Source organism: Mesitornis unicolor, unplaced genomic scaffold (assembly GCF_000695765.1).
Source record: "Mesitornis unicolor isolate BGI_N332 unplaced genomic scaffold, ASM69576v1 Scaffold41855, whole genome shotgun sequence".
Classification (NCBI taxonomy): Eukaryota; Metazoa; Chordata; class Aves; order Mesitornithiformes; family Mesitornithidae; genus Mesitornis; species Mesitornis unicolor.
Window position 1 is genome coordinate 1 of NW_010184222.1, and position 13,501 is coordinate 13,501.

The 13,501-nt window shown below is 39.6% G+C and overlaps 1 protein-coding gene across 1 annotated transcript; it reads left to right on the plus strand.

Moving 5' to 3' along the window:
* Positions 1-1,581: 1,581 nt before the first annotated feature.
* LOC104540560 (tyrosine-protein kinase FRK-like) lies at positions 1,582-11,070 on the plus strand (the record flags this gene model as incomplete). Its single annotated transcript, XM_010184395.1, has 4 exons — positions 1,582-1,740; positions 6,734-6,915; positions 9,087-9,252; positions 10,856-11,070. Coding segments are annotated over 4 exons (722 nt in total), but the record flags the coding sequence as incomplete, so codon positions are not given.
* Between the last annotated feature and the right edge of the window lie 2,431 nt (positions 11,071-13,501).

Genomic DNA, 13,501 nt, shown 5'->3' on the forward strand with positions numbered 1-13,501 from the left:
TGTGATTCTGTGATTCTGTGACATTGGAGAGAGGAGCACCTGTCCCTTCCAATAATCTTTGCTCTCATAAGTTGCAGTGTCAAGTGGCTGTTTTTTCAGTAAGTCTGTGTCAGAAGCATTTCTGAGTCATTCCTCTTGCATTGGTGTACATCACTGCTGTGTTTTGGGAAATAGGTTGTAGCCCTTTTCAGGAGGCACCATCAAGGCAGGTGTTGGGTGAAGGTGGCCTGGGATTCTTTACCAGTTCCTTCTGTAGAACGGATTTTTCTGGTGGAGTTTTATTGCTGAGCCATTTAGCATCCTCCCAGCATTTCACTTCATTTAAACATCCTTGTTTGGAACAGAGCCAAATTCCCCAATGAACCTTGTCTGTTACCTAATGTTTAAAAAAGCCCATAAAATAAAAACTCTCACTCTTGCAGCCTTGGCTTCTCAAATGACTCAGTCTGCTTATGCTAAGAAAAAGAGTTTGTTTTTAAACACAGCATAGAGCAGACTAGACTTGAGTAGGTTATTTTTTTTCCTCAAACTTTCACTGTAATATTTTCTTAATGAAAATATTTTAATTTGGAAGGAATGAAACATTTGAGTAATTGGATCATTTCACATTTGTTTGTAATAAGTATTGTGAAGTATATGTTATTTACCACCTTCCTCAAACATCTGAAAATATCTGATCACTACTGGATCATCCACAGAGGAAGCTTCTCTTCCTTATTTGCACATTTTTTTTCCTAATCAATCCCCTATTCAGGATGTATGATCTAATCCCAAATTTGCCACTGACTTTAGCTCTCTCTGCCATTTCTATATTGTCTCTTTGTCATAGTTTATGCATTGACTCACTGTGTATATGAATAAAACTAGATATTATGACCTTATATAACACTTAAAAAGTTGGAATCATTAGCTGTTAAGATACTTCTGCATTTAAGGGAGTGTGAAATTACTGTTACATTGTGCATACATTGGTATTTCTAATAAGGCAGTTCCAGAACTCTATAATATTTGTATACATTCATTTGTAGATTATGTGAATGTTATAAATAGTTATTTATAGTTATGTATATAAAGTGCACACATCCACTCCTTCTATGCTAAAGTGATTTCAGTGCTTTCATGCTTTGATTGCTGAACCAGAAAAAATAGTGCAACAAATTCTTATTGCAGCACTATTTTTCTGTCAGAAATTTTATGTTCATTACCTAGGCACTCTTACCTCAGTTTCTGGATGTTTCATTACCCAGTTGTAATATAATTTTTTGCTCAAATTATATCAGTTAACATTCTATCCTCCCTTTTTTCCTGCCTGGGGGAGGCCTGGGGGACGTTAATTTTAGCCTTTGTATTTCTGGTGGCCGGAGCACATATGTTCTTTGTCCCTGCACAACTGGGATGTTTCACTCATTAACTGTGCATTTCAGCTGCACTGCCTGTTTTCTGTGGGAACTGTGAAGATTTGAGATGCTAATGTACTTTGAAAGACAGAAAACAATCTGAGTTATTCCCTTAAGACTGCCAGGCTGGTAGGAAGGCCTTTAATAACCTCATCGTATGTTTTGTTACATGCTATTGTTTCAGGTTCAATGGATCCAAAGGACTTTCTGAGGGAAGCACAAATAATGAAGAACTTGAGACATCCAAAGCTTATACAGCTTTATGCTGTTTGTACTTTGGAGGATCCAATTTATATTATTACTGAACTAATGAAATACGGAAGTCTTCTAGAGTACCTTCAAAGTAAGTAAATGACTATAAACTCATTTCAAGGGTGCCACAGCTGCCAGTTTAGTAAATACACTAACATAAAACAAGTACAACGCTTTGGTTTAATGTAAAAGCTACATTCTTTGTTGTGTGTGGGGATGAGAAAAGAGGACAGAAAGAGGTTTATGAATTTTTGACGTGCCAAAGTATTTGAGAAGTAGGAGAGGATAGCATTCACAGTTTTATTCTTGCATTATAATGACCCACATCTTTCCACCCAGTTCTATGACTAGATGGAAACATACACTGACAGAATAAAAATATAAGCATAGAAAGATAGGTCGTCATGTTATTTGACATGAAATAGAGGCACTTCCACAAAATGTACTTAACAGCTTTGAAATCTATTACTAGGCAGGGATAGCTTTTCACTGTAAATTTGTCCCTTGCCTATCGCCTCAGGGCTTTTATCTCAGCAGCATTTCAGAGTGCTCTTTTGAAGGCAAATAATAATTAAAATTAAAATTGTACAGCCTGGAACAGACTAGCATAATGATTGCACCTTAAGTTCACCCCTGCTATTGAAAAATGCTTGATTCTGGTTCTGTTACCCATTTTCAGTTCAGCAGATGTCTCCGAGATGCTAAATGTTTCTAAAGCTATAATGATCTCTTGAAGAAAAAATGTTCACAGTGACTGTCTTGCTAAATTTCTTCCCTGTCTCCAGCCCATAAGGCAAAGAAAGCTCTGTGAAATACCACAGACAGTATTTGCCATGACACGTGCATTCCCCCATCTTCTTTTAAAGAACTATTTCTTAAGTGAAGATCAGTCCAGGGAAAAATACAGCTAAAGAAATCTCTGGTAGAGGGACAGCCCCAACAGGAGCTATGCAGTGAGAGGCTAGATTGTCTAAAGCTTTGTAGGCTTTCAGTGGCCAGGGGTAGCGAGGCACTTATTTCCTTTAAATTCTCATTTTTGGTGCCTTTGTGTGCAGATTGCTGCTTACCTGATTGAAAGAGCCTGGCACATCAGGAAATGGTTGCTGTGCATGAAAACATTGCACCAGAGAAATAGCTCTGAGAAAGCCAGGATGAGTCACAGCTGTTGCGGTGGTTTAAAAACTGACTGGTTTGTGCAAGGAGTACAACATGTCCAGGACACATCAGTGCCGCAGTCTAGGTGTAGATCAGTTGGCAGCATATGCACAGCAGCTGCCCTTGCTGTAGGCAGTACATGTATGCAGCCCAATCTTTGCCTGCGTGCTCATTCCTGCAGCCCTGCCTCAGGGAGACTTTGGAAAGCCAGTTGGTTTCGAGGCAGCCATCAAGATAACCATAAAAATAGCCTGTTGAAACGCAGCCTAATGGTATCTCTCCTTGTCTGGTGGCCTGTGCACTGGAGGATAAAGAAAACTGAAAGACAGAGGGAGGGATCTGGGTGCCTTGGTAGGTATTGGTCAGAGAAAAGTCATTGCCGTCAGCAAGAGTAATAAGGAAAGAGATTCAAAGCTTGCGTAGAGCTCTGTGACTGGAAGTGACCCGGGTCAGCGGGCAGCCAGTGCGCAGCTCCTGATAAGCATTCTTGAGACTCAGCCGCTGCAGGAACCAGGAAAACATTTCCAAAAGGCTGCTATCTCAGCATGCTCTGTGGATAAATACTGCAAACTGGAACAGAGGGAAAGTCCAGAGGTCAGTCTCTGTGTAGATTTCCCCTCCTAGAAATGCATGGTATGGTTTTCCAGCTTTAAAAATCTCTAATATTTCATGTATAGTAAGTATTGCATTCTACCATAATGACAGCTACTTAATAATGATGGGCATGTGAATCCCCTGTGCACCCTGTGAATGTACTTTGGGATACTTCTTGATGAACACTGCTATGCAGTTATTGAGCTGCCACCACTATGAGGAAAATCCAACTGAAAACGTTTCTTTGTTATTAGATGTGAATGAAATTGTCATAAATGTACGAGTGCTTTTATCAGTTCTGATAGACCTGGGGCTTGTTCTGGCAGGGATGCAGTCTTGAAGTTTGGAGGATTATTACAGAAGCAATGCTCTCAAGAGGGGAAAGCGCTATTTTTTTATTTATTTATTTGTTGTCAGGCATCTGTCAATGAGAATGTTTTCCCATCTTTTCTGTATGAGATAAGGTGATTGATTGCTTAGAACAGAGTGCAGACCCTAAGCCTTCTTTAATACTCTCTCTAATAAATCTCTCATACAAGGGTGGTAGTTTTGTCAAAAAATATTAGTAGGAAAGAACATGGAGACACTACATTTTTTTTTACAGGATAAAGAATAAGCCATGGGAAGATTTTATAAATTCTCCAGTAGTGCCTGGCTTTGAGTGTGGAAGTTATATTAACTTTGGTTTCCTGTTGTAGATTTTCCTCCTTTAAAACACTTTAAAACAAACTAAAGCACATGAGTACAGCTGTAAACTCTTCTAACCTGCTCTGAACCAGCCAGATGGGAGCTGGCTCTGCTCTGGAAACCTCTGTAGCTGTACTAATGCAGAGTTGTGCTCGAACTTGCCTGCTCTGGCTGGCCCAGCCTGGAGGTATAGTCAGAAATCTTTATGAGACAACCATACATGACTTGCACTTCAGATCCCAAAGAGACCTGTGCTTTCATGCTTTATCTTTGTGCACAGTTTGCAGTGCCTGATCAGCTGAGACTCCTCCTTACAGCTTTCCATCATCTAGCTCCAGAAAAGCAGCAGCACAGAACCCGCTCACAGAGAGAAACCCTCCAAGAAATACTGCAGTAGCCAAATCAACAATGGCCTCTTATCCTCCCTCAGCCCACATGCTAAAAACAGTAGGTCAGCCTGGTCTGGGATCCCAAACAGTCCCCAATGAAAGAAACAGTCTTTCAGCTGCAATTCTACCATTAGAGATGGATCTCATCCTTGTCTGTTAACACCTGAGTGTCCTGCAGGGAGTAAAACACAGAGGGTTTAGCAGCTCTAACTCCTATACTGCACTGAAGCAGCTCATTAAACACGAGGCTTATGAGTCATCCTTTTTTTTTTTCTGTGACATTGCTATGTTCTGCCTCTTGGAGCAAGGTTGTTTCAGGCAAGCTTGGAGCATCAGCAAGGGAATGACAAATTTGTGCATCAGGTCTGCCTGCATCCTTGTCTGCTTTCACCAGGAGGTAGTTCACAGCCTGTGCAGATGAAGGAGCAGTGTAAAAGGGAACACAGAGAGAGGGACTTCAAAACTGAATCACATAAGCTAGTTTCCAAAACCCAGGTACTTATGCAACATACTTGTATGTATTTAGTTATTTTCTGATTAAATACAACATAAGCATCATTTGCAGATTTAATATCTTTGTCCAGCAAGATGAATAATAAATGTTGATGTCTGCCAGTTACCAGAACTGCAAAACTTCAGTGTTATATTATTCTGTGGCCTGATGATGGATTTTCTTGATGGTTAAGCCATAGATTTTCACAGCCTGTTTTTTCTCCCTCTCTTTTAAAGGTCATGGTAACTATTAAACATACGTATGGGAGAGGAAAACACTCTCTGAGTCAACAATAGAAGTAAATAATCTTAGTGCTGGAGTTTGGCCTCCAAAAGGAATTAGGACAATACACAAACAGGGCAAATTTAATCATTTAAAATTAATTTCTTTCACCTATTCATCACCTCAGAACATCCAGATAAGCAGGAAATTCAAGGCCTGGAGATTGCTGAATAGATTGATAAACAATGGAATTTCACACTCTTCATAAAGGATGATTGCAAAGCTAGGTCAGATAAAATGCCAGAACTTGAGTAGGCTATGCAAAACAATGCTAAGACACACTTTTGCTATGAATCGGTTCAAAATAGGCAACAGAAATCTGCCAGTTACAAATGTTTAATTTCTTTAACGCAGAGGCAGTAAGGAAAAGTCACCATCCTCAATAAGAAAGGAGAGCTGCCAGTAAACTTAGCAGCAAACACAAAGCTTTTTGGTGTTAAGGTTCTGAAACAGAAAGTTGAAACTATTTTGAGTATTAGAGGCTACAGAGGTAGGCACTTGTGCTTCCGTGCTGCAGGGTCTGGGTTTGTGTGACAGGGATGCCTGAATACAAGACTGCTTTGGTTTACCTAGATTACCTTGGGATATAAATTCTTTGCTATGAGGAGGTCAGCTGTCCACAAAAGGCCACAAAGGCCCTGAGTTTGAATTCTAATGTACAATAACCCAACGGCTTTTTTTTCGGGGTGCCTGTCTTACTATTTTTGCCTGCAGTTTTTCATGCCCTAATGCTCTTTCCTTCCTTTGTGGAGGCAAGTTGCTCTGCTCAAAGTTCTACTGCTTTGAACAGCCAATCTTTGATTGTCAAATTTCTATTTCTGGGACTTGCTGGTCTTACAGTGGTGGGAATGGCATGCACATTGCTTCAAAAAGTTCTACAAGAGGAGCAGGCAGCTTGAAAGCAGCTCAAGGACTCCTACTGTTGAGTAGAAGCAACAGAGATAACAGCGTGAAGCAGTCAAGTGGACTGGAAAATGAAAATGAGAGTTACACTTCACAGCAGATGGTATATTTCCTAGTAAGAATCATTGGAGAACAGGGAACAAGGATAATTTTGTGCTTTTCCATCTTTAGTCAGCTTTGGCTACACCCAGTGAGTACTGACATTAACTCTTACTCACCGTTTGGAACAGGTTATGCACTTGTCAGAAAGGCACACATCTGTATTGGTAGATAAATGCCTTTTATTTGGGTTGTGTCAGCAGCTCCTTCCAGGCCTAGATCAATTGCTGTATTTAGTATCTACCCTTTTAGAGAAGATGGGACAAGCATTGTTACTCAGTTACTGTGAAATTAGCTACATGACTTTAAGTACTGTCATTCACTAACCTCTGTCATTTGGTCGGGCTGTTACTTTATTGTATTGCATAGTTTTATTGATATGTGTTGGCTATTTGAAACACTCAGCTGTTATGTTACTTATATCTGAATACCATAAATATTATGTTATCTATTATGTTATATTATGTCTTCTTTTTAAACAGAAGATGCAGGCTCCCGAATCTTTCTGCCACATCAAGTAGACATGGCTGCTCAGGTGGCTTCCGGGATGGCTTACCTTGAATCCCAGAACTATATCCATCGGGATCTGGCAGCCAGGAATGTTCTTGTTGGTGAACACAGTGTTTACAAAGTGGCAGACTTTGGGCTTGCAAGAGTTTTTAAGGTAGGTTGTGAGCAGAGGAATTGGCTCTACTTTAACTCTGGGGAACATGGTGGAAGAGGTCAACTAAAGAATGAACTGTATGTAGCCTCTGAATTGCTGGGTTCAGGCAAAAGGCATGCCCAGGGAGAAAAGGACTCCTAAAGTGTTCACTTGTATCCCCTATCTGCATTATCCCATGCCAGATTAGAATCTAACCCTGGTCTTTCTGTCAATCTGAAGATGGCATCCTGGTGTCTGCTTCTCACTCAGCCACCAAGGAAGGAGCCTGGCAAGCAATACCCTTTGCTGCACAACCTTTATCGATAACACCATTGTCTGCCACATGAAGAGAGACCACAGAAATAATGGCAAAATTATATTCATGATTCTATAAGAGAAGTTGTATAAAAATGTATTGACAGCTGTTCTCTCCTTGTTCACTTCCCCACTGCCTCCATGGTGTTTGCGAGTGTAGGTAGTAATCAAAAAAAGGGCCTTATTCCTCTCCATGACTAACAGCGGAGTTCATAAAGTGAGCTCTCAGAGCTTTAAATCTGATGTTCTTTGTCATTACACTGCTTTTTTTCTCTACCCCTTGAGGACGTGGAATGCCAAGTTATACTGACCAAGATGACCCTAGGAAACAGCTGCTGTTTAGAAATGAGATTTCCTACCTCTGAAAATGATTTGATCAGAGTTCGAAAGATTTGATTTGCCACATTTTATGGATTTCAATATGTAATCCATAATTTCTGAGATCTTATTATTGTTTTTATTGATTTATGTTCTTGCACTGAGAAGGAAAAACAGAAAAAAGCCCTCTGCTTCTTGTTTTTTTGTTTCCATTCAAGCAGTAGAAATTGAAGTTCATAACAGTTGAATTTATTATATACTGAAGTATAGAATAATGGCTTTACTATGGCATCAAGGGACTTTGAAAATGCTTTTTGCTTAGTTTTGATTCTTCTAGTTACACATAAGTTTAGATTCCACATTTTTTAACATGAAAAATATGTATTTTTAAATGAACAGTGCTTACAATGGATATTTCTCCTCTGTCCTCACTAGAGAGGGTAATAATTTACAGCTGTTGACATTTCTTGTTAAAACTGAACTTTACTAAAATACTCTGTCATATAGTCATCTTGGCAGACTTTCTTAGGAATATTCTGTCTCTGAAGCCAAAGCAGTAACATGATCACATGCAAAGATCTCAAAGGAGTAGGTGTGAGGAATGAAATCTGTATTTCTGTATGTGCTAATTAGCATAATGAAATAATTTCCTGTTTCTAGAGATTAGTATTATGGTCAAGATGCCAGCTGTATGTAGATATAAAACATTAACAACCAGTCTTTTCAAAACTATAGGTCCTTACAGCTGGGAAACATACATTCTCTATTTAAAAACAATCAAACAAACACAATCTTGCACACATTTGCTTGGATTTGCATGCAAAAAAATCTGACTAAGGCTTGTATATGACTGGTGTAGTGTAAATTATATTTAGGAATTAGAGAATATATATTCACAGAATTTAGATATCTGTGCTATAAAACTTTAAGGAAATTACTCTACAAATTTGCATATAAACAATTTTCCTTTTCCTATGTGTCCTTCATCTTCACTTTACACGCACTAATTGGACCCACTGTAAACTAATATGTTAATCTGAGTTACTTGTAGTTTGTTCTTTGGTCTCTGAAATCTGCTTAAGTGATTGTTGTAAAAGTCAGTGGCCCTTCAACACTGCAATAAATCACAGCAGAAAGGTTCCGAAATTCATTAGCTCTTGCTCTTGCCATCTCTGTTTACTGAAAACCAGACGTGGAGCCATTTGGTCTCTAGTCTCAGCAGGATGCTTACACTGCCACTCCTGACAGACTTTTGAAATCTTGCATGCCGGGTCCAGAATTCACAGTAGCAGGTCATAATTAATCACAAGCCACTCCAACACTGCATGCTCGCCTGAAATGATAAATGCTTTAGCAAAGCCTCTGATGAATGGCAGCATTTCTCAACTGAGAAGCCCAATTCAACAATAGACTTCGGCAAGTGTGTGCTTTACTACCATGAAAGGCAAGTGCTCAGCTAAAAGAGGATAAGATTAAGCACATGCTTACCTTAGTCAGGTGCTTAAGTGCTTTGCTGAAACAGATCTGAAATCAGGCTTGCTTCATTTTACCCATGACAGGTAGAAAATGAAAACGTATATGAAGCTAGGCCTGAAACTAAACTCCCAGTGAAATGGACAGCCCCGGAGGCAATCCGCTACAGCAAATTCAGCATTAAGTCGGATGTCTGGTCATTTGGAATACTTCTGTTTGAAATAATCACCTATGGGAAGATGCCTTACGCTGGTAAGTGCATTTACCTGGAGAATGATATCTAATACTTTCTTGCTTTGAGAATGACATACAAAAAAGTCACACACCTGTACTATGGGCATGTTAAAGGGTTAAAACTGTGAGAACAGAAAGATGTGTTAACTGTTCAGATGAGGCTCATTTAGTGGGTCAGACCTTCTGGCTGCCCCAGGCTCTCTGGAAGCTTTCCAAAGGCTGTGATTAGCAGCCATTCAAGCTGCCTCTGCTGGAGTCAACCTGCATTGCACAGGAGCCTAAGCCAACTGGCTATTTCCCTCCAGCGTCAGATCAAAAATGCCAGTTCTTGGAATGTGGAAAAAAGGAAGGTTTTTCTGTTTCCCATCCTGCCCTTCTTGTTTGTTTTAAAAATTTATTTCCTTGAGGATATTACACGGAAGAACAGTTTATTATGTGTGAAGTGCTGCACAGGCACTTCAGGAAGAAAATGTCTGAAAAATGAATCAGGATGTTTTTACACCCTTCCTTTGTATTTGACTACTGCAGTGGAAAGTCTTCAGAAAGTGAAAGATCACAAGAATTAGGAATAAAATGTCACTAACCTCAAAAGTAGATTTAATAGTATGAGAGCAGCTATTATTCCTAGCACTGTGAGAAATGCTCAAGGAACCGTGGCTCACATAACACAAGATATCAGTGAAATGATTGACTGTGACTCATTTTGTGTTGGTGAGGAGAACACAAGGGAAGGACTAAGGAAAAAAACGAGTTATACTGCATCTGTACAGGCCTGAGGGTTGGTGTGTTCACCATAAACTACATTTCACAGGGTCCCAAACTGGTATTTCCTCTAAAAGGAAAAATTGATTTTGCTTTTTGATTCTCCCCATCACCTCCTGCGAAACGATTCTGTAAAGAAAAAGAAAAACCAAAGCCCCCAATCCTCAGCTCTTTCTTATGTAAACCATAGATATGTGCATATGCAGACACAGATGTAAATAAACTATTCAAGTATAAATTATACCTAACACCATGATTCTTCATCTTGTCTGAAAAATATGTTCAGCATTAACCCTTGGCAAAAGGATACTTTACCTGAAACATTACAGTATAAAATGTCCTTTTGCCATGGCTATTTGTTTACTTTGCATTACTTTCAGCCGTTTGTGCTCAGTAATAATTAGAAGAAGTTATGTTGATCCGTGGTGGCAATGGGTAATGTATAGAGGAAATGCCATTCAGAGATATAGGGAAAATAAACAAAGATTATGCAATTCAAGATTTAATTTAAAGAGTAGACAATCATAAGGGAACAAGACAATAGATGTCAGAAAATTTCTGGTAAACCAAGTGGCAAAGGGAACACTCAGATAAACCCATTTGCCTCTCAGGTGTTGCATCTGGGGTGAGGAGATTGGGAAGTGCTGCAGGTGGGTTTTAACTACTGGTTTGGAATCCTCCAGTGACTCCTGGTGCCTGCGGCTGTTGAAAGGACCTGCTGATGCCAGCTCTGCCCTCAGCATGCACACGTGCCTCACAGTGAGGGAGGGCATCCCATTGCCTTCTCAGTAAGGGATAGGGACATACAGCACCACTACATAGACCCCAAGTAGTCTGACAAACTCTTTTTGGCTTTCAGGGTTGTCAGGACACCAGGTGGTACAGCTGCTGGACAAGGGGTACAGACTTCCTCAGCCGGAGAGCTGCCCAACACAGCTCTACAAGCTGATGCTGGAGTGTTGGAGTGCAGAGGCAGCTGAGCGGCCCACCTTCGAGGCCCTCTGTGGGCAGCTGGAGTGCTACTTTGAGACCAACTCCTCCTCCTACGCCCAGGCCCAGGCTGTGGTGAAATGAGCCCCCAGGCAGGGCTGAGGGACAGATGCTAGCCAACACGGCTGAAGTGGGGGCTGCAAAGTCAACCTAACCTCAGATGTGGAGGTTATGGGGGGTGCTGAGGAATTGTGGTACATTTTTGTCCCCGCACTGATACTCAGAGCACTTAAATTTTTTGCTGCTGACAAGTGTTTTGCAAGACTAAGCTCCAGGAAGAGGAAGGGGTGGGGGCTTCTAAACAATAGAATTTCTTCTACTTATTTTTTAAATGACAGATTACAAGAATGACCAATCAAATTGAGTATTATTCAATAACCGTTGTAGCATTTTGCCATTTCTTACTGGATTAGTTATTTGATGTTCCTTAGATTTTTGATTCCTACCAGGTTGTTCTCATGAAGGAATGTGACGGCTCTGCACAGCAGGATCTGTGCTTCCAGAGTCCTCTCATCATGAAAAAAATATATATATATATCTCGTGACTGTGATGATGGCAGAAACCAGATTAGTTGCCTTGCTTAGACTTGAAGTACATGTGCTTTTGCTATGTTGGAAAATAAAACAGATGCCCATGAGAGAAAAGGAATTATTTTGCTTTGTGGATGCTAAGAGTGAGCTTTTTTAGTTTGTCTACTGTTCCTCTTTTACTAAAATAAATAAAGTTATTAAAAGATTCTTGTAGCTGTTTCTTCTTAATGTTGGTAAATAGTGCCATGGAACTGATAAGTTATTGTCCACTGAAGTGTAAAGATTTGTTTTATAGTTCTTCATTTTTGGGACATTGGAGGAAAAGGTGTTTAAACATGAACTCAAGACTGCCTTAGCCTTTTAGAGTGACATCCTTTCCTATCCTGCTGCCCAAATCATGTACGCTTTCCAACAGGACAAGGCCCAGGGCAGTTCTAGGTATTTTTGCAGAGGAACTAGCAGTCCATGCTTCTGTCTTCTCCTGATGTAAGTTCAACATATAAGATTTAAATAATAGATGATCGATTTTATTTTGTACAATGGGGAAATGGAGCCCAGGTTTCTTCTGCTAGCAGTCTTTACAGCCACAGATTTTAGATTTTTTTTTATTTGCAGTTTTTCTAATTAACTACAATACCAGTTCTGATAAAATCTGATATCACTGTGACAGTTTTAGAGTCTCCATTCTGAGGTTTAGAGAACCAAGTTTTAATTATTTACTTATGATTCATAAGTTAATTATTTAACAACATAACCCAGGAATTAAGAGCTGTACTGTGTTAACATAGTGTGAGCTCAATATAACTGTGTTACCATTTTCCTCTAATATCAAAAAATGATATAAATAAATGAAAAGATTCATTACTCAAAAGGCTGGGAGGCTTTTATTACATCTTTTTAATTTTCTTTTTTTCTCTTTATACTTCAAATCCATTCATCTCAGTGCCTTGCTTCTAATTTTTAATTTCCTTTTCCCCTCCTCTACTTTTTGAAGTTACCACAGCTTTTTATTTTTACATACACATCTGTTATGCACTCCTTTCCTTATTTATTGTTTTTCTTCTCTTTCTATCTCACTACACTTAGGGTCTTTTTGCATTGTGCCTCTGATCACCTTCATTTTCTGTGCCATGTTTCTCCCTATTAACCCTCTTTATCCTAATTACATTTGTTAAGCAGAGTACAATGATAATTAATCAGCTGTCATAGCATCCACCCGATTTTGGAAAGTAATCATCCACTCTGAAAGAAGCACAGGTTAAATGGCTTTGCCAAACCCATCCTGATTAAGAATTGGCGTGGAAGGAACTGGGAGACTCCCAGGCAAAGTGTCCTGCTGTCCTCCGTCCATGTTTGTTTTGAAACTCATGCTAGCTACTGGCACATGGCCCCAACAAGATGTTATTTATGATTATCAAGCCTCCATCAATCCATGCGTCTCTCATCTGGCTAGGAGCTGTGTTTAACACTGTTACAGTATGAGGTTAGCAAATCCCACAGAGTAGGTTTATGTAATAAGAACAGAAATGCTGTTATTTGGAAAGAGCTCTGCGTCACACTTGCAATCTTGATGTTCAAGCACTATTTCTAACATGATTTTTCAGATTTAAAACATTAAGAATGTTGCAAATAAAAATGGAGTTTGCCCAACTAAAAAAACCCAAACTGTTGATAAAATAAATACAATCTAAAAGCACAGATGTATACAGTTCACAGGAGATGAGTTGCCAGGAAAAAGAAACAAAATCCACAGCAGGGAAATAGCAAAGTTTTTGGAATTCCAGATTTTACCAACTGTTCCAAGCTGCTCTGTGCTTACCTCTGCCCTTGTGTGAAAGTCAGCAAGGATCTTGTAGGAATCCTCTGAAGTGACAACAGTAATTCTGAGGAAAGCACACCTGTACAATAAATATCTCTCTGAATCAACATATAGGGAATAGAAGGTCTGTTCATCTAGCTAAATTGAATACTTTGTCTCCTTAAT